The following is a 25,379-nucleotide window of genomic DNA, read 5'->3' as shown; positions in this document are numbered from 1 at the left end:
TGTCTCCTCCCAGGGAGGTAACCTCATGTTCCCCCAGTTCAGGGGGAGGGTTAGTTACCTTTCACCATGGGCCGTTTTGACGTGGCCTAAAGACCCAAACTAAATGAAGATGTGCCCAAGCAAGGCGTGAGGCTGGGCCTAGTATAGCTTCGTGTCCAGAATTCTCTCTGGGTCTCCTCCTCTCTACTGTTTACCTCTGGCCTTAGGGACATGGGGGCCAACAGCACCTGCTGTGTGCCCTTGGATCTTGGGCTGGGCAAGGGTGTATTAGTGCTACGACAACACTAAGCAATGAAATATTTTTCTAGAAATGAAAGCTGAGGATTTGGTGAGGGTCCCCTTGCTTGCAGATGGAAGAGCCAGGATTCAAACGCAGGGCTAACTGACTCCAGAATCAGGGTTCTGTAAACTACTTTGCCATGTGGCTTCCCCTGCTGGGGGAGAAGGGCTTTCCCAGGTGACAGCTGCCTCGAATGCAGGTCTGCTGCTCCAGGCTTAAAGAAACCTGAGTCTCTAGTGGCCCTGGGCACCCTGACCTGGCTAGCCACTGCCCCTCCTCCATCACACTCACTAAGAGGGGGTGGTGTGGGTGCAGGCCTGCTCTGAGGGAGCCAGTGACTGGAGGCTGAGATATTGGTGTGCTCCATCCTCTAGCTCTAGTAGGTCAAACCTTTTGAGCTCGGCGTGTCAGCATTTTGAAAAACCCTAACTTAACTCTGGTGCCGTGTCACATATAGAAATTTTTTGATACTTGCAACCATAGTAAAACAAAGACATATTTTTGATATTCATTTTATATATTTAAATGCCATTTAACAAAGAAAAATCAACCAAAAAAATGAGTTCGCGTGTCACCTCTGACACGGGTGTCATAGGTTCGCCATCACTGATTAGGCCATAGGGCCTAAGCCATCACCATCTGCAGCCTGTTCCCACTCCCCTTCCTCATCCAGCAGGATTAGGGGGGAGGGGCACCTAGTCAGACCCACTCACTTGGAGGAAGGCCAGCAGATATAACGATTGCCTTTATCTGCTTATCTTTTGTGTATGTGGTAAAAATTCCAACATGAAAAGTCCTTCTTTTCCTCCCTCCGGATCCTGGCCTGTCCCCATACTAGGTCTTCTGGTGTGGCCTTCCTGCAATGGTTTTCAGGCACATACAGGAATGCGTGCATAAATCTCTCCCTGGGACCCCGCTGTACTTAAAGTTCCTCAATTTCAACAATGGGAAGGCAGGTGGTGGGATTGGCTACCAGGCCCTCCACATGGATTGCCATCTCATCCTGCGGGCTGTGTCATGATCATCATTTGACAGATGAGGACGTTGAAGCCCCTGGTCACACAGCTGGAGAACGGCAAGTTCAGCCCTAAACCGTGGTCTGCCTTGATGTCCATCATGTTAACCACTGCTGTCCTTAGCCTTCCTTACTGGATGGTCAGAGAATGACCTCTTCTCTCTCCTGGCCATGTGGTGCCATGCCACACAGGGACAGATGGAAGTTTTCAGTGCCCAACAGTTTGGAAACTTGATCGCTGCCTTCAGGGCAGTGGGGCCTGTGCTTCTGGTAGATGGGATGTTCTTCCAGGATTCGAACCCTGCATCACTGCGGGCCTGGCTTGGCATGATTGTCGTCACCTCCCCGAGGCAGTCCATAATCTGCATTGTACCCCAAAACTGTGTGATCAGACCCCTGAGTTCCTTCCAGCCCCTCATATTCTATCTTCTTACTGGCATACCATGTGCCATCAACCTCCCACTAGCATCTGAGTGTGGGAAGGCAGGGTCTGGCATCCTGTTCACTGTTGGGGTCCCTGGTGCCTGCACTTGGCACACGATGGCTGTAGGCAGGAGCTGCCCATGGGCCCTGAGCAGAGGGAAACCGCTGGGCAGGGGGCTGGGAAGAGTGCACCTAGAATTTTCCATGCCTCGTGCTTTCAACCTAATTCCCCTTTTACTTAGAATGTTTTTCCTCTAGAAGGTGAACAGCCCGTGTTTTATTTGGCAACAGGAGGTGATTTAATAGAAGACCTCACATTTGGACAAGTGTTTCTATTCCCCCCAACCTTCAAGTCTGCCAAGATAAATAGTTTTAATTATTCCTCGTTTGGTGGCTGTAATGGTTTTCCTACTAGACCAGTGATGGCGAACCTTTTGAGCTCGGCGGGTCAGCATTTTGAAAAACCCTAACTTAACTCTGGTGCCGTGTCACATATAGAAATTTTTTGATATTTGCAACCATAGTAAAACAAAGACTTATATTTTTGATATTTATTTTATATATTTAAATGCCATTTAACAAAGAAAAATCAACCAAAAAAATGAGTTTGTGTGTCACCTCTGACACGCGTGTCATAGGTTCGCCATCACTGTACTAGACTCTAGTAACTAGAGAGACAAGGACTTGAAATTTGGCCTTTTTGTTGTTCGTCACCAGAGCTAGAGCTGGTGGCTGCTTTCTTGTCTTGCCTTCTACCTCCTTGTTCTCAATGAGGGAAAGAACCTCCCTCATCCTATTTATTTATTTATTTATTATTATTTTTTTTAAATTGATTTTTACAGAGAGGGGAAGGGAGAGGGAGAGAGAAACATTGAAGTGAGAGTGAAACATTGATCGGCTGCCTTCTACACACCCCCTACCAGGAATCGAGCCTGCAACCTGGGCATGTGGCCTGACCAGGAATCACACTGGCAAAATTATTGGTTCACTGGACAGTGCCCAACCAACTGAGCCACATCAGTCAGGACAGAAATTCCCTCATCTTGCATGAGGATGGAAGGTTCTGTTGGAGGAGAGTTTAACTCCAGGTGTTTGTCCTTGTTCCATTGCGTCCCTCTGATCCAGGTCTGTCCAGCCTGAAGGGATTGAAGCCCCCCTGCTTGCTTCATTACTCTCCAGAAGCAAGGGGGAGGGCCAGGAGGACGGTAGGGGCAGAAAGGTTACCGTGCAGGGCCACCCAGTACCCAGTGTTTTTGAGCAGCTAAGTGACTTTCCCCAGGCCATGGACACGGTCAGGGGCTGGGTGCCTGGTCTTCCATACCAGCTACTTCCTGCACTTAGGGAAGGGACCCCGCCCCTGGGCCTTCATGCAGTGCCCTTCACATGCAGAGCCTTGGGTCTGTGCAAGGAGGGTGTTAAATATGGAGTCACCCTATGATTGGTGCTTGTCCAGGAAGTTCTGGAGGACCTCTAAGAGAAGGTGACAGGGATACTGGGGAAGAGAGGAAGGGTGCTCTGGGTCTCAGGAGCCATGGAGGCAGAGAAGCCCATGGTCTGGGGGATGGCAAAGGTCAGCATGGCATGGCTGGGATGATGGAGAGGTGTGACAAGACTGTGGACACTGGCAGGGGCTCATGGGCCCCATAAGGAGTTTACACTTATTCCAGGAGGCTCTGGGAAACCATGAAGGAGTGTAAGCAGGCCAGAGACCACAGCAAATCAGCTGTATTAAAAACCATGACTCAGCCTGGCTGGCATGGCTCAGTGGTTGAGCGTTGACCTATGAACCTGGAGGTCATGGTTCGATTCCCGGTCAGGGCACATGCCCGGGTTTCGGGCTCGATCCCCAGTGTGGGGCGTGCAGGAGGCAGCTGATCAGTGATTCTCTCTCATCATTGATGTTCGTAGCTCTCTCTCCCTCTTCCTTCCTCTCTGAAATCAATAAAAATATATTAAAAAAAATAAAAACTAAAAACCATGACTCAGAGGTGACTGGAGGAGGCTCCTCCTGTCCCGCAGGACCACTGGTAAGTGCCCCCGAGACAGGTGTTTATGTGTCTGCCTTTTCCTGAGGCAGCCAGCTCTTCTGAGGCATTCCTGGGTGCTGGGCATGGAGTAAGGAATGGGTAAGGAGCAGGGCATTTCCTTGAAGCCAGAATCAGGGAGCCCCCTGTGTCTCAGGCTCCCCCAGATTCTGCTGCCTGGATCCCAGGGTGCTGTCCAGGGAGCCACCAAGGAGGTTGGCTCTGTGGTGGGCAGGGAGCCGGCAGTCTGTGGCCTCTAGAGCTGCCCCTTTCCCAGCCTCCCTCTTCTCCTGGCCAGCAGCTCCCCTTTCAGTCCTGTCTCTCTCTCAGCACGTGGTCCTGCTACTGCCAGTGGCTGTGGAAGCAGCCAGACTTCTGAGCCACACATACACTGGGGCCTCTTTCAACCCCTCAGCTACCCTCCTGCAAATCACCTATCTTGCCCAGGAGTCTGTCTTGGCAACCTCCCTGGGTCACAGCCACACTGTTTTGATCACTTTCATTTTCCCTGCTGTACCCTTCCAAGGAAAATCATTTTTCCTCTGAGTCTCACACTGAACACTGGAACACCTCTGATTACCAAGTATGTGTGTGTGGGGGGTGCTTCCAATATGGGTGTCCTATAATTCAACTCGGTCCTGACACTGCCTCCTTGGAGATGGGGTCAGATCCCACAGGCCAAGCGTTGAGTCCCACAAGATTGACTGTCGTGCTCCGCATGCAAATAGTAGGTCTAGGTCAGTGGTCGCCAACCTTTCGGACCTCACGAACGACCAGTGTTCCATGGACCACTGGTTGGCGACTGCTGGTCTAGCTTTGTCACCTGTGCTTCTGAGCAACCAGCTTATAGGTTGGATTTTCCCATGACTCTGTCCTTGGGTTTGACAGATCTGCTAGAGCAGCTTACAGAACTCAGAAAACATTTTACTAGATTCAGGTTAATATAAAAGGATGTATAACTCAGGAACAGCAGATGGAAGAGATGCGTAGGGCAAAGTGTTTGGTAAGGGACACAAAGCTTCTATGCTCTCCCCAGGGGTGCCACTTGCCCCAAGCAAGTGCTTTATTCAAAGTAATGTCCATCACTAGCTACACATTTCCCCCATCTTCCAGGTAATTTGTGGATACCGTCCCAATAGAACTTTTCTTGTTTTGAGGCAAACCATTCAGAGACCCAAATTTCCAGGTGTTTCACCAACCTGAAAGCTCTCAGAACCCAATTCTGTTTGAGTTTTTATGGAGGCTTTATTATGTAGACCAGGGGTCCTCAGACTTTTTAAACGGGGCCAGTTCACTGTCCCTCAGACCGTTGGAGGACCGGACTATAGTTTTAAAAAAAACTGAACAAATTCCTATGCATACTGCACATATCTTATTTTGAAGTAAAAAAACAAAACGGGAACAAATACAATATTTGTATTTGCATGTGGCCCGCGGGCTGTAGTTTGAGGACCCCTGATGTAGACAGTATTGATCTTTTGCTATTGACAACTTGGGGTGGGAAAGACTCAAAGTTCCATCCCTTTAATTACTTGGTCCCTCTAACAACCAGCCTTCATCCATAGGGGCTTTCCAAAAATCTCACTAACTCACTCTGCAGTGATTGAAAGGGGCTTGTTATGAACCACAAAAGACACCTTTATCGTTCTTATCACTTAGGAAATTCCAAGAGTTTTAGGAACTCTGTGCTAGGAACAGGGACCAAATATCTATATATACTAGAGGCCCGGTGCACAAAATTCCTGCATGGGTAGGGTCCCTAGGCCTGGCCAGCGATCAGAGCCAATCAGGTTTCCTGCCTCCCCACCTCCTGCTTCCCTTGCTACCCACGCGCTGCCACTGTGCAGTCCCCCCCTCCCTTGCCACCCGCATGCCCCAGCCTCCCCACCCCCTCTTTCCCTCGCTCCCTTAGTGCCCCCTCCACTGCTGCTGCTGGTCACCCACCATGTTCCGCACTGCCCCCTGGTGGTCAGCGCATGCCATAGAGTGCAATCGAACTGGTTGAACTCCTGAGGGGACAATTTGCATATTAGCCTTTTATATCCTATATAATAAAAGGCTAATATGCAAATTGTCCCCTTGACCAGGAGTTCGACCAGGGGGTGGGGCTTCGGCCGGCCAATGGCCTGCTCCCCTTGCCTGGCCAGCTCCTCCCCTGATTGTTCCCTCACCCCCATCAATCATGGGCAGGGCTGGCCTGCCAACCACCCACAGCCCCTCCCGATTGGCTCCCCCACTCCTATCGGGGGTGAGGCCAGCTGGCCAACCAACCGCCAATGGCCCCTACCCCTGGCCAGCCCAGCCCGATCGGCCCCAATTGGGGTGGGCCCACTGGACCCCACCCGTGCATGAATTCGTGCACCAGGCCTCTAGTATATAGATACTAGGTGTACCGGTTAATAACAGCAGATTTTGTAATCAAAGAAAACACGATAATTTCAAGAGAAACATCAAAAGTGCTTTATTCAAAGTAATGTCCATCGCTAGCTACACATTTCCCCCATCTTCCAGGTAATTTGTGGATACCGTCCCAATAGAACTTTTCTTGTTTTGAGGCAAACCATTCAGAGACCCAATTTTCCATTTCTTCATACATTTTGAAGTGCTGCTCAGAAAGTGCGTGTGCCATAGATCGGAACAAGTGGTAATCTGAAGGAGCAAGGTCTGGTGAATACAGCGGGTGGGTTAATACTTCCCAGGCAAGATCTTTTAATGTATCTTTAAATGGTTTTGAAGTGTGTGATGGTGCGGTGTCATGAAGCAAAATTACTTTGCCGTGTCTTCTGGCCAGTTCTGGTCGTTTTACGATCAAAGTGTCGTTCAAATTGATTATTTGTTGTCGGAGGCGATCAGTATTAAGTTTCACCTGGTTTTAGAAGCTCATAATACACCACACCTTCCTGATCCCACCAAACTGAGAGCTTTGTCTTCTTTCCAAAGCAGTTTGGCCTTGCATTCAATGTTGATGGTTGACCTGGATCAACCCATGATTTTGTGCGTTTGGGATTCCCAAAATAAATCCACTTCTCATCGCCAGTCACTATTCCATGCAAAAAGGACTTTCTTTCGTGCTGTTGAAGCAACATTTTATTGATGACTTTTCGGTTTTACATTTGTTTTTCGTTCAGTTGATGTGGCACCCATTTTCCTTCCTTTAAAAACTTTCCCATTGCTTGTAAATGAACAAAAATTGTTTGCTGAGCAATGTTTAATCTTCCTGCAAGTTGTTTTTGAGTTTGACATGCATCTTCATCCAATAATGCTTGTAATTGTTGGTCTTCAAACTTTTTCGGTTGACCTGGACGTTCTTTGTCTTTCGTATCAAAATCATCACTTTTAAAGCATTTAACCCAGTGTTCACAAGTATCTTGAGATGGAGCATGTTCACCATAAGCTTCCTGAAGTATAGGATAATTTTCAGCAGCACTTTTTTTCGAAATAAAGTAATGAATTTAAACTTCCCACAAATGCCCTTCTTATGGCATGAAATTCGACATTTTTAAGCATAAAAATATCTATGATAGCACCGATAGAAAACTTGACATATGGCCCTGACCGGTTTGGCTCAATGGATAGCACATCAGCCTGTGGACTGAAAGGTCCCAGGTTCGATTCCGGCCAAGGGCATGTACCTTGGTTGCGGGCATATCCCCGGTAGGAGGTGTGCAGGAGGCAGCTGATTGATGTTCCTCTCTCATTGATGTTTCTAGCTCTCTATCCCTCTCCCTTCCTCTCTGTGAAAAATCAATAAAATATATTTTTTAAAAAAAGAAAAAGAAACAAGAAAAATCTCAAATAAACAACCTAACTTTTCAAAAAAACCCCACTTTTGACATATGAAGTTTTGAAGCTTGCTGTCAATACAACAAAATAGTTTACATATCAAATCACATATATATCAACATATGTGTAACTTCATCTATTGAAAAATATCCACATTATTAACTGGTACATCTAGTAAAAGGCTAAGCAACCGTCCAACTGTACGACCAGTAGCTATGACGTGCAATTACCACCAGGGAGGCAGACACTCAATGCAGGAGCTGCCGAGCTGCGGTAACTTGGCAGCAGGGATTCTTGGATGACTAACCCCGGAACCAGAGAGGAAGGAGCCCAATTCTGGAACGCATCACCCAAGAACTGCCCTCTTGTAATCTGGGACCCCTCGGGGAATGTTGGAGAGCTAGTTTTGGCCCAATACCCTCAGGCCAGGCCGAGGGGGTCCCACCTGCTGGAGGAACCCTGCTCACTCCACAGATGCCCTTTGAACTGCAGTGCTGCCCTAGGGGTAGCTGGTGGAGGAGGGACTGTGGGAGGTTGGCTCCAGGGTGTGTCTGCCCATCTTGCCCAGTCCTGTCCCACCAGCCACCTTCTAATTAATTTCCTTTCAGTGTTCATGAATCCGTGCACTGGGGCACTAGTCCTATCCTATCTAATAAAAGAGAAACATGGTAATTGGTGTACGACCGCTACCCTTCCCATTGGCTAATCAGGGCGATATGCAAATTAACTGCCAGCCAAGATGGCGGCAGGCAGCTTAAACTGAACATGAGGCTTGCTTGCTTCAGTGACTAAGGACTCCAACGTTCCCCGCCTGCCTTGCCAGCCTCTGAGCCTGCAGTTTGAACATTGTAACAAATATAGAAGTTAAACAAAACCCCAGAAACCTGCTTTCAGCGAGCCGCGATCTCAGAGCTGGAGTTGATACAGAGTTTTGATTATAGAACTTAAACAAACCAGATACCTACTTTCAGCAGCTGAGGCCTCAGAGCTGGAGCCAAGCCTCAGAGCTAAAGCTGGCCCAAAATAAAAAAGAAAAAAAAGAAAAAAGGAGCGGTTGGGAGCTTCAGTCCCAGCCTGAAAACAGCCCTCAGCCCCTCACCCAGACTGGCCAGGCACCCCAGTGGGGACCCCCACCCTGAAGAGTGTGTGACCAGCTGCAAACAGCCATCATCCCCTTATACAGGCTGGCCAAGCACCCTAGTGGGGACCCCCACCCTGATCCAGGACACCCTTCAGGGCAAACCAGCCAGCCCCCACCCATGCACCAGGCCTCTATTCTAAATAGTAAAAGGGTAATATGCCTCCCAGCACCGGGATCAGTGGAGCCGCAAGGCCTCCCGGCACCGGGATCAGCGTGACAGGGGGCAGCGCCCAAACCCCCTGATCACCCTGCTGCTCTGTGTGTGACGGGGTAGAGCCATAACCTCCCCATTGGCTCTGCCCTGAGTGTGACAGTGGCGGCGCCTCAACCCCTGATTGGCCCTGCTCTGTGTGTGACCGGGGGCGGTGCCCCAACTCCCCTATCGGCCCTACTCTCTGAGTGATGGAGGAGCTCCTCAACCCCCTGATGGTCCCTGCTCTGTGCATGACAGGGGGGTGCTCCCCAACCTCCTGATGGGCCCTGCTCTGTGTGTGACAGTGGGGAGCTCCCCAACCCTCTGATCGACCCTGCTCTGCATGACAGGGGGGATGCTCCCCAACCCCCCTTATGGGCCCTGCTCTGTGCATGACAGGGGGGAGCTCCCCAACCCCCTGATTGACCCTGCTCTGTGCGTGACAGGGTACGGAGCCCCAAGCCCCCTGATGGGCCCTGTTCTGTGCGTGCCAGGGGGCAGCGCCCCAACCCCCTGATTTGCACTGCTCTGTGCGTGACGGGATGGCGCCGCAACCCCCCCATTGACCCTGCCTTGAGTGTGCCAGGGGGCTGTGCCCCAACCCCCAATCGGCCCTACCCTGAGTGTGACTGAGGGTGGCATCGCAACCTCCCATTCAGCCCTGCTCTGTGCATGACAGGGGGTGGCGCCCCAACTCCCCAATCGGCCCTGCTCTGAGCCCGACCAGGGGCTGCACCTAGGGATTGGGCCTGCCCTCTGCCACCCGGGAGCAGGCCTAAGCCAGCAGGTCGTTATCTCCTGAGTGGTCCCAGACTGCGAGAGGGCACAGGCCGGGCTGAGGGACCCCCCTTCTCCCCCGAGTGCACAAATTTTTGTGCACCGGGCCTCTAGTATAATATAAGCCTAATATGCTAAGTGTCTGGTTGTCTGTTCAATCTAAGTGTAATATGCTAATGATATGCTAAGGTTGCTCAACTGCTTGCTATGACATGCACTGACCAGGAGGCAGACAGTCTACTGGTTGACCAGTCACTATGACGTGCACTGACCACCAGCGGTCAGACACTTTGACCGGTAGGTTGGCCTGCTGCTGTGGTCCAGCTGATCGGGACTGAGCGAGACAGGCCGGACATGCCTTGTAGCCCTCCTACGGTCCCTCCCCGGCTGGCTGACCTCCTGTGTCCGTCCCTGGCTCCAATTGTGCACCGGTGGGGTTCCTCAGCCTGGCCTGTGCCATCTTGCAATCTGGGACCCCTTGGGGGATATTGGAGAACTGGTTTCGGCCCAATCCCGCAGGCCAGGCTGAGGGACCCCACTGCTGCATGAATTCATGCACCAGGCTTCTGGTCCTATAGATTAAAAGGGTAATATGCAAATTGACCCTAATGGTGGGATGACTGGTCACTCAACCCCCTGGTGGTCAGTGCGCTTCCATAGGGGGAGCTCCGCTCAGCCAGAAGCCAGCTCATGGCTGGCCAGCGCAGCGGCGGTGGCGGGAGCTTTTCCCGCCTCCAAGACAGTGCTAAGGATGTCTGACTAACGGCTTAGGCCCACTCCCCCGGGGACATCCAGCAGGTGGACATCCCCCAAGGGGTCCCGGACTATGAGAGGGCGCAGGCTGGGCTGAGGTGGGGACACCCCCATCCCCCGTGTGCATGAATTTTCGTGCACCTGGCCTCTAGTTTATCATAAAATCCCAGGCCCAGCCATTGTGGCTTAGTCATTGAACATTGACCCAGGAACCAACAGATCAGTTCCTGGGCTGGTTTCAGGGCTCGATCCCCAGTACGGGGCCTGCAGGAGGCAGCCAATCAATGATTCTCATCATTGCTGTTTCTATCTCTCTCTCCCTCTCTAAAAATCAATAAAAACATTTTTTAAAAATCACAGTGTCACACCCCCCTTCTCTCTCTCTCTTCCATGTGCTTTTTCCTCTTATTGGAGAATTTGTTCTTAATCTCTTTCCCAGGCTGGGTCAAGGGCCACCTCTAGGTACCCACCATGGCCCTGTTCCCCTGACCTCAGCACCCCTCACCTGGGGATCCTCATAACTGCCACCTGGCTAACCCCACCTCCTCTGGGATAGGCATGGTTTCTCTATTGCTCAATGGCTGGTGAGCAAAGTGAGAAAGTAGGTGGAGAAGGGATAGGAGAGAGGGGGAGGGGGGGGATAGCATGTACAAAGACCCAGAGCTGGGGGATAAAGAGGCTGATGAATGAGGGGTACAGGCCTCGACTGCCAGTCGGAGAGCCTGCTGAAACTTTTGAAAGCGCGTAGGAACGCGGGCCAGCTTATGCTTTTTTTTTTTTGTCAGATATTTACTGAGCACCTGTGTACCAGGGACTAGCCTGTGGGGTGGCATAGCTGTGACACTCATAAAAGGCTGGCTTCCCAAGCTTTGGGTGCCACTGAGGTCAGGTTGCCCGCAGCCCCAGCTTCCCTGGCCCAAGCCCAGCCTCTCGGTTTAGCCAAGCTTTACTCAGCCACAGGTCCTTGTGGTTGCCTGCTCTGCTCTGGGTTGCAGGGGACGCCTAGGGCAACTGGTCAGGTTGCCAGGCTGCTTTGCAAACAGAGGCCCTCATTGGGTTGCTCTGGCACAGCCAACGGATTGGCTTATCTACTGCCCAGGAGGGGCGTGGGCAAGGGCACCATGCCAAGGTTTGGGGTTCCTTCTTGGGACCTGCTTATAGCTGGACTTAGGAGTACCTTGTCGTGAGTTCCCTGTGGGTGGAGCATGGCTATAAGCCTGCAGCAGTGCCCTGCCAATATGCTTTTCCCTCCCACCCCTGGTTAGGAGGCTGGCCATGCTCTACCCCCACCAGGAGGGTGGGACCTGGCTCCTGAGGTGTGAGGCAGTTGGGCAGAACCTGCCCTATGGCTTGGGGAGCCCTCCTCCTGGGCCTGGCCCTGGCCCTGGCCCAGTGCTCAGACTACACAAGAGGAGAGCAGGGGGCCCAGTGAACACCCGTAGGCCCTTTATACCTATTCCCCTGGGAACATTCTTTTTCTGTTGAGATAAAACTCACATAACTTAAATCATTTTAAAGTGTATAGTCTAGTGGTATTTAGTCCATTCCCACTATCTTGTAACCGTCACCTCTATCTAGTACCAAAATATTTTCATCAACCCAAAGAAAATCTTAAGTACTCATTCACCCATCCTCCCTCTTCCCCAGCCCTTGGCAACCGCCGATTTGCTTTTTGTCTCTGGATTTGTCAATTCTGGATGTTTCATATAAATGGAATCATATATATGTGTGACCTTTTGTGTCTGACTTCTTTTGTGTCTGGCATAATGTTTCTGAGGTTCATCCATCTTGGAGATGTGTCGAAGCTTCATTCCTTTTTATGACTGAATGATACTTTGTTGTATGGATGGACCACATTTTGTTTATCCATTCCGAAGTTGATGAACACTTGAGTTGTTTCTTCTTTTTGGCTACTTAGAGTAGTACTACTTTGAGGGTTTGCATACAAGTATTTGAATACCCTCTTTCAGTTCTTTTGGGTCTGTAACTAGGAGTGGGGTGGCTGAGTCAAATGGTAACTCTATTTTTAACTTTTTGAGGAATCACTAAACTGTTTTCCACCATTTTCTGTTGCTACCAAGCAGGGTGTTAGGGTTCCAATTTCTCCAAATTCTTGCCAATACTTTTCACCCCCACTCCGTTTTGTTTTTTTTTTTTACATTACAGCCATCCTAGTGGGTGTGAAATGATGTCTCATGGTGTTCTTAAAAAAATTTTTTTTGTTGCCCTGGCTGGTTTGGTTCAGTGGATAGAGCATAGGCCTGCAGACTGAAGAGTCTCAGGTCGATTGTGGCTAAAGGCACATGCCCAGGTTGTTCGATCCCCAGTAGGGGCCATGCAGGAGGCAGTTGATCAATGATTCTCTCATCATTGATGTTTCTATCCATCTCTCCCTCTCCTTTCCTCTCTGAAGTCAATAAATATATATATTTAAAATTTTATTTATTTATTATTATTATTTTTTTTTGGTTAAGCCTTACCCGAGGATGTTTTTCCATTGGATTTTAGGGAGAGTGGAAGAGAGAGGGAAAGACAGAGAGAAACATTGATGTGATAGAAACATTGATTGGTTGCCTCTGACTAGGGCCAGGGCCTGGGGAGCTTGCAACCAAGGTACATGCCCTTGACTGGGATCAAACCCGGGACCCTTTGGTCCACAGGCCGACGCTCTATTCACTGAGCCAAACTGGCTAGAACTGCTTTTTATTGATATTAGAGAGAAGAAGGGAAAGGGGGGGGGGAGGGGGAGAGAGAGAGAGAGGAAGGAAAAAAAGAAAAGAAAGAAACTGTGATGTAAGAAACATCAATTGGCTGCCTCCCATATGCACACTGACCAGGGATCCACCCACAACCTGGGTATGTGCCCTGACCAGGAATCGAACTCGAAACCTTTTGTTGTACAGGAGGATGCTTCAACCAATTGGGCCACACCAGCCAGGGCTCATAGTGGTTTTGATTTGCACTTCCTGATGACAAAAGTTTCATTGGCTTGTTGGCCATTTGTATGTCTTCTTTGGAGAAACCTGTCTCTTAAGTCCTTTGTATACTTCATTTTTCTTTTTTTAAATCCTCAACTGAGGCCATGCTTAGAGAGAGGGAGACAGAAACATCGATGTGAGAGAGAAAAATCAATTGGTTGCCTTCCACATATACTAAACTGGCAATCCAGGCATGTGCTCTGACTGGGAATCGAACTGGCAATTTTTGGTGTACAGGATCAAACGCAACCAACTGAGCCACTCTGGCCTGGCCCTTTGCACATTTTTTAATTGGGTTATCTTTTTGTTGTTAAGAGTTCTTTATAGCCCTGACCGGTGTTCTCATTGGTTAGAGCATCTCTCTCTGCTTCTCTCTCTCTCTCTCTCTCTCTCTTTCCTGCTTCTTTCCTCCCTCCACTCCCCCAAAAAATCAGTGGGAAAAATATCCTCGAGTGAGGATTAACAACAACAAAAAGCTTTCCATTTTGACAAAGTCCAATTTATGTAGTTTTTCTTTTGATGCTCTTGTTTTTGGTGCTACCTCTCAAAATCTTTTACCAAATTCTTTGCCAAATAATGAAGATTTACTCCGGTGTTTTCTTTTAGAAATTTTATAGTTTTCACTCTTATATTTAGGTCATTAATCCACTTGAGTTAGGTTTTATGGATGGTATGAGGTAGGGCTTCAACTTCATTCTTTTGCATGTGGAGATCCAGTTATCCCAGCACCATTCATTGATGAGACTATTTTCTCCCCACTGAATGTCAATTGACTGTGAACAATAGGGTTCATTTCTGGGCTCTAATTCTATTCCATTGATTTATATGTCTGTCCTTTTGCCAGGGCTATTCTGTTTTGATTACTGTACTTTTATAGTAAGTTTTGAAATCAGGACCTGTGAGTCTTCCAACTTTATTCTTTTTCAAGACTGTTCTGGTGATTCTGGGTGATGGGGAACATTTTGCCACATTTTACTTGTGCTTCTCTGTACAGATATTTTGTTGTTGATTTGATGAGCAACGCCAAAGCAAATTGTAGACAGCATAAGAATCCACTTGAAGTTCTCCCATGTTTGTCTCTCTCTTTTTTAAATATATAGTTTTATTGATTTTGGAAAGGAAGGGAGAGGGAGAGAGGGATAGAAATATCAATGATGAGAGAGAATTATTGATTGGCTGCCTCCTGCAGGCCCCCTATTGGGGATTGAGCCTGCAATCTGGGCATGTGCCCTTGACCAGAATCAAGCCCGGGATCCTCCAGTCCACAGGCCGATGCTCTATCCACTGAGCCAAACTGGCTAGGGCCCATGTTTGTCTTTTAAGAATAAGGGCATTCTACAGAACCACATTGCTATCATCACATCCATATCATTTAAAATAATCACATCTAGCCCTGACCAGTTTGGCTCAGTGGATAGAGCGTCGGCCTATGGACTGAAGGGTCCCAGGTTCGATTCCGGTCAAGGGCACGTATCTTGGTTGCGGGCACATCCCCAGAAGGGGGTGTGCAGGAGGCAGCTGATCGATGTTTCTCTCTTGTCAGTGTTTCTAGCTCTCTATCCCTCTCCCTTCCTCTCTGTAAAAAATCAATAAAATATATTTTAAAATAATCACATCTATAGTTCACACTTATGTTTCCCCAGTTATCCTTTATAGCTCCTGAAAATTTTTTCCTTAGTTCCAGTCAAGGGTCATACTTGGCATCTGATGATCGCATCTCTTTAGTCTCCCTCCTGGAATGGTTCCCAACAATTTTGGTATTTCCTGACATTGGTCATTTTGAGAGCAAGCAGGCTTTTTTGCAGACTGCCTTGTGATCTGTCACTGTTTATTGTCCCCTTGTAATGGGACGAGGGTAAAATTTTTGCTAAGAATGCATGACAGATGCCTTGCCCGTCCTGCCGTATTATATCAGGACCACAGTGTTATATGGATTTGTGTTGTTCCTGTGATGCTAAGTTTCACCTGTGAGCTGAAGTGGACACACTTGTTGCGTGTGCCTGTTGAATGAATGACTAGTAATGGTAATAAGGTTGGGCATGTGGATGCAGTGCTTCCTGTTGTGCACTGGATCCTCTGCCTGTCCCACCATTAGCCCCATTTGACAAATGAGCAAACCAAGGCTTAGAGTGGCTAAGTGACCTAAGCATCATAGGTGGGACATGAACCCAGGCTATCCAGCTCCAGTGGCCACGCTCATAATCACTATGCTGCATAAGGAGAAGAGAGTTCAGCTGAAGGAAGCAGAGGTGCTACCAAGAATACTTTATCTCGCCCTAACCGGTTTGGCTTAGCGGATAGAGTGTCGGCCTGGGGACTGAAGGGTCCCAGGTTCAATTCCGGTTAAGGGCATGTACCTGGGTTGCGGGCACATCCCCAGTAGGGGGTGTGCGGGAGGCAGCTGAATCGATGTTTCTGGCTCTGTATCCCTCTCCCTTCCTCTCTGTAAAAAATCAATAAAATATATATATTTTTTAAAAAGAATACTTTATCTCCATCCCAGCCCTACTCAAACTCTGAAGGCCAACATCCCTCACCCCCGTTGTATGGCACAAATGAATGCCGACTCCCTCAGCTGGGCATAGGCACCCACCAGGGTCTTGGGACTCTCTGACCCTGCCAAAGTTGCCCTTTTGTCGCTATCTTTCTACCTAAGTGCCCACTGGATGAATGTGCTCTATGAAGGAATTTACTTGAAATATCTGCTCCTACAGCTCCTGGCATCCCCCATCTCAGCCCTTGGTTGCCCTGTGAACAGCAGTCCTCTCTCTGGACAGGCTGTGTCCCTGCGTCCCCACTGCCTGATCCGCCATCACCTTGTCCTCAACATAGGCTGGGCACATGGCAGCACTTTCAGGGAGGGATTTGTGACACCCTGGAAGAATTGGAAACAAGGGAAGACAAAGGGTGGTGAGGATAAGACTCTAAGGTAATTGACAGGGAGCCTTGCTCACTGGCCCTGGGGCCTGCTGGCTCACACCCGCTTCTCCTCATAGATGAAGATATATGTGTATTCAAGTGCTCGGTGTCCCGTGAGACGGAGTGCAGCCGCGTGGGCAAGCAGTCTTTCATCATCACCCTGGGCTGCAACAGCGTCCTCATCCAGTTCGCTACACCCAATGGTACGTGACCCTTCTGTCCCGGTGGCACACAGAACACCCAGAGCCAGGAGGTCTTCGGCGCTGGGCCGTGGCTGGTGGGAGCCAGGAGCCTAGTTAAATTATGGCCTATCCATCTGTCCCAGCAAAGGCTCCACTTTTGTTCAAAATCCTATTTCTATGTAGCGTTCTGTCCTCAGTCAGCACATCTTGGTTTCTAGAATGCTCTGCACCAGACTCTTCCTCACAGGCTCCTTTAGGTCCTTCTGGGCTTGGCTCATATGTCCTCTCTTCTAAGAGGCCTATTCTGACCACCTGGCTGGGCTGCACTCCAGGCCTCTAGGAGGAGCCTGTCGGGTGGGGTCTAGGGCCTGGCACTCCCAACAGCAAAGGAGGAGGGTGAGACGAAGTCCTGAGGCAAGCAGAGGCTCTGTTCTGAGTTCAGAGAGGTCATTGGAAGGTTCTAAGCCAGCGGTTCTCAACCTGTGGGTCGCGACCCCTTTGGGGGGGTCCAACGACCCTTTCACAGGGATCGCCTAAATACATCCTGCATATCAGATATTTACATTACGATTCATAACAGTAGCAAAATTACAGTTATGAAGTAGCAATGAAAATAATTTTATGGTTGGGGGTCACCACAACATAAGGAACTGTATTAAAGGGTTGCAGCATTAGGAAGGTTGAGAACCACTCTTCTAAGCAGACGTGTCTGAAAAGACACAAGCAGACACATGAGGTTACTGAGGAGGGCTTGAGGTAGGGGGTGGGCAGCAGTGGAGGTGGTAGGATGCCTAGGGTGGGAGACAGCTTGAAGGTCTAGCAATAGGGCTTGGTCACTGCAGAGCAGAAATCCGTGGGTCTGGTGGGCGGCAGAGGCTGTGCAGGAGAGCCCAAGTTGGAGGCCACCTGCCCACTAGCTCTCAGGAGCCCCTCCCTTGGCTCTGCCCCAGGGAGCGGACTTCCCATGGTCCAGACCAGCCTCGGGCTAATCACCCTTGTGCACTACACACTCTCCACATCCCCACCCCCCAGTTGCTGGCATTTTTCCTTCCACTTTCTCTCTCTGATTTTGTTCTACCTTTTTTTACTTGTTACAAGTTAGTGGTCATCATTCTATGTTAATAAACGTAGTTAATTTTGAAGGCTGTATAACATCCAGTCATGTAGACCCATGGTAATTGGTTCTCTGACATGCTGCTATGTCCACTAGGGTCCATCAGTCCCCTATTGTGGGATATTGAGGTGGTGTTCCTGTGTCCACTGCCATTCACAGACGCTGTGCACTGCTGGGTAGACTTGCTGGGTGAATCCCAGAAATCTGTCGCCCAGCTTGGCAGGCTTGTGCCTTGCAAAGGCTCCAGCCACACTGTCCTTTGATGAGCCAGTGCTGGACCCACTGCTACCAGTCATGTGGAGCACACTCGCCCCAGAGTACGAGGCAGTTGCCTTTGTCAGCCACCAAGTGGCGGACTTCGCTACCCTTCTTTTCCTTAAGTTTCATCATTGCCTTTTACAAAAAGAAATCACCAAGTTACGCATGCTCAGTGCAGGAAAGTCAGGGTGTGCAGCTAGATGGAGGGTCACTGGCTCATACGAACCTTCACATCCCCAACACTCCCATGCGTGACCTAGCTTCCCCCTTCCAGATTTCTGTTCCTTCTACAACATCCTGAAATCCTGCCGGGGCCATACCCTGGAACGGTCGGTGTTCAGCGAGCGGACGGAAGAGTCCTCTGCCGTGCAGTATTTCCAGGTGGGTACATGTGGTCCCGGGCAGACCACCGTCACCTGATGGCCCCCGGGAGGCTGCGCAGCACAGGGCAGGCCCACTTGGGTTCACGTCCTGGCTCTGCCCCTTACTAGCTGTGTAACCTTGGGCAGGTTTCCTCCACTTGCTGGGCCTCAGTTTCCTCATCTGTGAAACGGAGATGCCAGGGCTTGTCTAAGGGGGTTGTTGTTGGAAGGACTCAAGAGCAGATGAAGTTTAGGTCCACAGATGTTTTGAATAATGAAAGCACAGATAGAATGTACCAACCATGTAGGGTATGCCAGGCACTGGTCCAAGCGCTTTCACACGTATGGAAGTGCTTGTGCCCTCCCAACAACTCTAGGAGGTAAGTACTATTATTGTCCCCATTTTGCAGATGAGAAAACTGAGGCTCAGAGAGGTTAAGTGACTTGCTCCAAGTCACACAGCTATTATGCAACAGAGCCAAGATGGGAAGCCAGGCCTGCCTGATGCCAAAGCCTGTGCCCCTGCCCAGGTGCCACGCTGCCTCCCGATCGCCTGTTGTCTTACCGAGAGACCCCGCAGCACCTCACCCGCCTGGCGCTCTGAGTCCTAGGGTTCTGTTTGATCTACTCTGCTTCTTTGAGTTCCCTAAGATGGGTCAGTTGGCCCCAATTCCAGAACTCTGCCTGTGGTAAATCTTGAGTTCTGCTGGTGGATTCCAGGTCCAGATGGCATCCAGCTGTGTCCTTTGGCCACGTGACGTGGAGATGTCTGTGCTCGGGGCTGCCTCTGGCTCTCGCTCCCTTCTCCTGAAGTAGCCAGCAGCTGCAAGAAGGGTTGGGGCCAGCAGAGAGGGTACAGCCTCCTGCTGGAGGTTTGTGCCCAAGGTGGCCCTTCTTCTGTCTTGGACCAGCCAGGGACTCGGCCATTTGTGCCGTCGCGTGCCCTGTGCCATTGGCGTGTCTCTGTTCCAGTTTTATGGCTACCTGTCCCAGCAGCAGAACATGATGCAGGACTATGTGCGGACAGGCACCTACCAGCGTGCGATACTGCAGAACCACACGGACTTCAAGGACAAGGTAAGCAGGACCTGCTCTGACTCTCTTCTTCTTTCTCACACCCCTTCTCTCAGGCTCAGTGCCTGTCTCACTGTGGCAGTTACCTCTCTCGCTTTTTTTTTTTTTTTTTTGCTTGCGGATTTTATCTTAAATTTTTTCGGATTACAAAAGCAAAATCTACTTTTTGTAAAAACTCAAAGAACCCAGCATGTATAATATACACATGAAAGACTTCTGTCATTTCTATCTAAAACAATCATTGCCCCAGCATATATATTTTAGAGTTACTTAATCTTCTACACACACACACACACACACACACACACACACACAAATAAGATTGTGTTTTATTTCATACTTTTCCTGTAAAATTCTTTTCCCCCACATAATGGTATGTCTTGGGACATATTATCAAGTCATGTGGATGTAATGTGACTATCTGGTTCCCAATATTTATTTTTTAAATTATGCAGTACACCCTAGCCAATTTGGCACGGTGGATAGAGCATCGACCTGCAGACTGAAGGGTCCTGGGTTCCATTCCCGCCAAAGGCACATGCCGGGGTTGTGATCCCCAGTGGGGGGCGTTCAGGAGGCAGCTGATTGATGATTCTCTCTCATCATTGATGTTTCTATCTCTCTCCTCCCTTCCTCTCTGAAATCAATAAAAATATATGTTAAAAAGAAATAAAAATAAAAAATAAATTATGCAATATCTTCTAATTTTTATTTTTTCATTAATCCTCACCTCGAGGATTTTTCCATTGATTTTTTTTTTCCTTTAGAGAGAGTGAAAGGGAGGGAGGTAGGTAGGGAAGGCAGGGGAGAGAGAGAGAGAGAGAGAAGAGAGAGAAAGAAAGGAAGAGAGAGATCGAGGTGAGAGAGATACATCAATTGGTTACCCCCCTCAAGCACCCTGACCAGGGCTGGAGATCAAACCTGCAACACATACCTGACTCAGTGGATTGACCAGGAATGGAACCTGTAATGCTTCGGTCCGCAGGGCGATGCTGAGCAACTCCAGCTAGGGCCCTAGTTTCTTTTAAGATCTAGTATACAGTGAGTCCTCACATTTTGTCAATAGGTTCTGTGATTTTAAATGAAATGACATACAAGGAAACCAGTGTACCCTAGGCTAATTGTTACCAGCAAGATTTAGGTTTCTATGCCACCTTATCAACGTTAGAATGAACAACATTGAATGAAATGACGTTGAGGATGTGCTCTATGCTCATGATCAAAACAAGAAAGAACAGTACAGAGTATCTATGTTCAGAAGTGAAAGTTTATTCCCTTCTCCTCCATTTTGACCCAAATGAGAGCTTATATTTTTCTCGACTTATCTTTGTGGGCTCTCAACATGATCAATGTAGATCTGCCTCTTCCATTGTCTTGGTCATGCCACCACCCCCCGACCCCCAGCATTGCAAAGAGTCCCCTCAGGACACTAAAGTCCCCTCAGCCCCAGGGCCTGACCCTTTATCCCAGGAATATGTCCTGGACACAGCAGCATGCCTGTCATGGTCCTCCTGGGGTCCCCAGCTTCCCCCTGGCTGCTGGAGCAGTGCTTAGGCCCAGGAAGTGCACTCTCCTTCAGCAAAGTCCATTCCAGCTCTCCTAGGATGCCAGTCCATTTCCTGGTTCATCCAGAGCTCTGAGAGGCACCCGAGGCCCTCCCACCTGACTATCACAGCGCCCCTCTGGGCGCTCACTCTGTGCCTGCCGCTGTACCCAGAACAGCTCTGCTTTAGAAATCACGTACATGCCATCATCAGGAACTTTTATCCTGATTCTGCTGACATGGAAGCAGTCAGACAAATCTGGAATGAGGGATGTTCTACCACCCGCTAGCCTGTACTCGTCCAAAAGATCAAGGCATGGGAACCAGCAGCCCTTGAGAGGGTGCCCAGCTGGCCACAGGGCTCGGGCAGCTCACCTGCCCCAGCCCAGCCCAGCCACTGGGTGATTCTCCTGGCTAGGGTTGGTACACAACCAGAACACACTGCCACCAACACCTCTTGGACTCCTTCCCTCTCTGCGAGGGCTGTAGAATTCCCAGAAGGACACCTCTTTCTCAGTTGTTGCACCATTTTCTGGGGAGGACCACAGTACTCGGCCTAGCTGATTCAGAGGCCATAGGGCCCATGGGGTTGGGGCCACGTAAACTTTCCCTGGGGACTTCTCCTAGTCCTCAGGAATGTCCTGTAGGGCCTGGGACTAGGAGCTGTCCAGCTCCTGCCCTCTGTGTGGACCTCAATGGTCATGCTGCAGGGCTCAGAGGTGTCCTTTATCTACTGAGCACTCATTCCAAGAAACTGCAGGCTCACTTGTGACAGCCAGGTATCCACCATGCAACACAGATAGTTCACAACCCAATCAGTTCTTCTTGAATCAGGTGTGAGAGCACGTGATGGTTTTAACACCCTAGCTGTCTTCAGAAATCCTGTTCTACCATCTTCAGATCCAGACCTGGGGGCTCCCATGTGCTCTAGGTGGCTTAGAAACCAACCTATGGGCAGCTGGCCCATGCCAAGGGGAGGCAGGCTGCAGGGCTTTCAGCTGCATGAGTCTGCAGGGAGCCAGAGCCTGGCGATGTGATCACTTCACGGTGTCTCGTTCTCACTGCTCCATCCTTCCTCAGATTGTTCTTGATGTTGGCTGTGGCTCTGGAATCCTGTCATTTTTTGCCGCCCAAGCTGGAGCCAGGAAGATCTACGCGGTGGAGGCCAGCACCATGGCTCAGCACGCCGAGGTCAGTGGCCCACTGGAACCCCTGCAGTCCTCGTCCTTCAGCTATATGCCCGCTTTAAGCTGGGAAGCCGGCCCTGCTGGGAGCCCCCAGGAGACCTGACCTCCTGGCTTTAGGGGATTGTGGGGACATCACTTCTCTTTGTTCTTTTATCCCCAAAACCTGAGCTGAGGTGGTGTCCCCTCCTTAACTGGTAGTCACCTACTGGGTTCAGGGGTGATTTGGGGTCTTCAGAGGCTTGGTGGCCTTGTGCTTCAGGGGACTGTGCAGTCACACAGGCCAGGTGAGATCTCAGACCTGGCCAGTGCCTGCCTCTCTGAACCCCACTTCCCACATCTGTGAAATGTGGGCAACAACAGGGTTTCATTTCATTAGTTTAAGCTGTCATTTTCTTTGTTCCTTTTTTTGCACTGAAACCTTCATTCACAAGGTTCAAAACCTAAAAGCCACAAAAGGGTAAACATTGACATTGCTCCCTTCCCCATTCCTTGCTCCCAGCCTCCTCATCAGGGGAGAGGGACACATATGCAAGTTCTGCAGAGCTCTTGGGTGGCTCCATCAGCAGTGTGTACCCTGCCGAGGTCTTAGACAGCTGGTAGCACCTGCTCTAGTCCCGTCACAGTTTGTTTGCTACTGTGTCATCATATGAAGAGCTTCCTTACTCTTTCTAATGGCCACAGAGCATCCCTTTACCCAGACGGACCGCTGTGTTAGACACAGGTTATTATCCTCACTTAGGCTGTTTTTCCATCATTGCAGCACAAACATATGCTATACTGAATGCCTCCTCATACATGTGTCACCTCTTCTGTGTGCAATTATGTTCATAGGACACATTTCTAGCACTGGAAGTGCTGGGGTGGAGAGTATATCCAAGTTTAGCTTTGGTGGCTATAGCAAAGCCTATCGTTCTCATCTTAACTCCCATTAGCAGTGCCCTCTCAGGATTGATGGTGACATGAGGGATCCGGTAAGGCCCTGAGGAAGGACTGGGGCTATGACTAATCATGGCTCTCGTTAGGGTGCCGATGAAGGAGGCAGAGGGAATTGGGTGGCCATGGGGACAGAAGCCTTCCCTCCCCTGAGGATGCGTGGTGGATGAGTGGGTACAGGGACCCCTGTGACCCCTCTGGCCCACCCACCCACAGGTCTTGGTGAAGAGTAACAACCTCACCGACCGCATCGTGGTCATCCCCGGGAAGGTAGAAGAGGTCTCGCTCCCTGAGCAGGTGGATATCATTGTCTCGGAGCCCATGGGCTACATGCTCTTCAATGAGCGCATGCTCGAGAGCTACCTCCACGCCAAGAAGTACCTGAGGCCTGGTGGTGAGTGTCCCTGCTGGCACGGGGCCTGGCACCAGGGGCGCACCCACCGGGGCCCCTTTGGGGCGCCCCTGGCTGCTACTCAGTGGGCACAGTTGTGGTTCAGCCCTCTGCTGGCCTGTTTGATGGCCTGCGGTGCTAAGGGCATCTGGGCTTTCATGCTTCCCTTCCTCCTTCCCCCCTTCCCTGTTCCCTATGCCCATCTTGTCCCAGACAAGGCCACACAGCCACTTGCCCAGCCCGCCTGGACAGGGTACTTAAGGGCTCCTCTCAGGTCCCCTGAGAGCCTCCGGGGTGCCTGCCATCTCATGACCTGGTGTCTTGGGGATAGTGTCTGCTGGGAATGTGACAGATATGGAAGGTGTTCTGTGGTCAGCACAGAGGAGTTGACCTATCGTCTTCATTCCTCACCTGGTAACCTTGCCTTCAGCCAGGGAGATGGGGCAAGGGTCAGTGTGTTGCAGGGGCAGCTAGCTGTCTAGCATGCCCATCAGTGGCCTCTTGCTTGTGGCACTGTGCCTCTCGTCCATGCTCCTAGGTCATTGGGTCACTGTTACACCTACCCATCTGTATCCTTGTGTATTTGTGCCCAGCTCTGGAGGGGGGATCTGTGCTTGGCCCTAAACATCTGATGGTGTGTCCATTTCCTGGTTCAGGTTGTGTGACTTTGAGTATTTCTGTACAAGCAGGGATTGTGTGTATGCGTATGTGCATGTGGCACAGGAGGACCTGGCCAGGACAGGTGTGGGAAGCCAGCAGACTGGTGGCCCCAGGGTGGGCAGGGGGGTTGGTCTGTGGAGAAGCACCTATTTGGTCCTCTGACCTTCCTGGATCCAGGCTGCAGGGACCTGCCTTGGGCTTCGCTTCTGGAGGCGGCAGGTAACTACCATTTCTCACCACGGTGTCCTGTTTCCCAGCTGTGAGTGGGAAGCCAGGCTTCGCTAGGGTGTTGTCTGGACCCACTCTCCTCCCGTTCTGCCTTTAGGTAGCCAAGCCTGCTGGGGGGGCCGGCCCAGCAGAGTGGACTCCTCCTTATGGGACATAAGGACAGACAGGAGTCAGGCTCTGGTGGGCAGCTGAAATTCTGCCCCGCTGCTCACACAGCCTTCCCAGAGTGAGGCCTGGAGCCAGTGATGCCCCCACTGCCCTGCCTACATGAGTGCGTCTTCATTCGATCTCAGGAAGCTCTTTGGGGGATTGGAAAGAACCTTCTTCCCAGCTGTACACATTTAGGTGTCTTTAGGACTGGGGCACTTTCCCATGATGCTCCAAGTGACTAGCAGACTCCTGGGCAGGCAGCCCAGCGAGTGGTCTCTTAGCCAAAGTAGACCATCTCCCCTCCCCACCCCAGCCTGAATCCTGCTAGTGCCTTGACTCCCCCCCACCCCCTATAGGAAAAGGGAGGGAGGCCCACACCTGGAGGCCAGGTGACTCAGCCCTAGACTCACTGAGGCAGCCACTGGCCCTGACTCATTTGTTCCTTGAGTCACACAGATGGAGGACCCTGTGGCCCCTCCCATTTCAAGTCACGTGCCAGACCAGGGTGGCTAAAAGGCCCACCATGTCTGCCAGCAGCCTGGACAGTCTCAGCTGTGGGGATTCAGCTGACCCTCCACCCAGCCTCTGGCCTCAGCTGAGGTCCCTACGCCATAGCCTGGGGTTTAGCCTTCTTTGTCCAGAGAACTTTGCTTTCCCTGGCTGCATGTCCATGATGACAGCACCTAAGCAACACTGCATGGCTTATGGAGCAGGGCTTACCCTGAGGTTCTGGCGGGTTCCTTCCTGTCTCCCAGCCCTAGTAATGGGACATAAGGACAGGCTCTCCTTTCTCCCTGGCTGGCTTTCTAGGTTTGGAGGGATAGTGCATGTCAGGTGCTCATTGGCCTCTGGCACAGCAGGTGCCCAGTACCTCTGTATTATACCAATGCATGAATGAATGGATGAATGAATGAGAGGCTGGGAAGGCCCAGGGTTGGAGGTCCTGGGGCCCTTTGGAGGCTCTGCCAGGCCCTGCAGAATGTCCCACCATGACGCCAGCACCCTCCGTGC

The 25,379-nt window shown here is 50.5% G+C and overlaps 1 protein-coding gene across 3 annotated transcripts in view; it reads left to right on the top strand.

The window, feature by feature from the left end:
* The window catches only part of CARM1 (coactivator associated arginine methyltransferase 1), a 49,900-nt gene that overhangs the window by 16,787 nt on the left and 7,734 nt on the right, over window positions 1–25,379 (top strand). For all 3 annotated transcript variants that reach the window (XM_059696789.1, XM_059696788.1, XM_059696787.1), the window contains exons 2-6: window positions 16,364–16,489; window positions 18,115–18,221; window positions 19,175–19,279; window positions 21,900–22,010; window positions 23,156–23,333. In XM_059696789.1, the coding sequence (XP_059552772.1) occupies window positions 16,364–16,489; window positions 18,115–18,221; window positions 19,175–19,279; window positions 21,900–22,010; window positions 23,156–23,333 (627 nt within the window). The remainder of the gene's footprint in view (window positions 1–16,363; window positions 16,490–18,114; window positions 18,222–19,174; window positions 19,280–21,899; window positions 22,011–23,155; window positions 23,334–25,379) is intronic.

Source organism: Myotis daubentonii, chromosome 5 (genome assembly GCF_963259705.1).
Source record: "Myotis daubentonii chromosome 5, mMyoDau2.1, whole genome shotgun sequence".
Taxonomy (NCBI): Eukaryota; Metazoa; Chordata; class Mammalia; order Chiroptera; family Vespertilionidae; genus Myotis; species Myotis daubentonii.
Note: the sequence above shows the minus strand (reverse complement) of the source record. Positions and strands in the feature narration are given on the sequence as shown.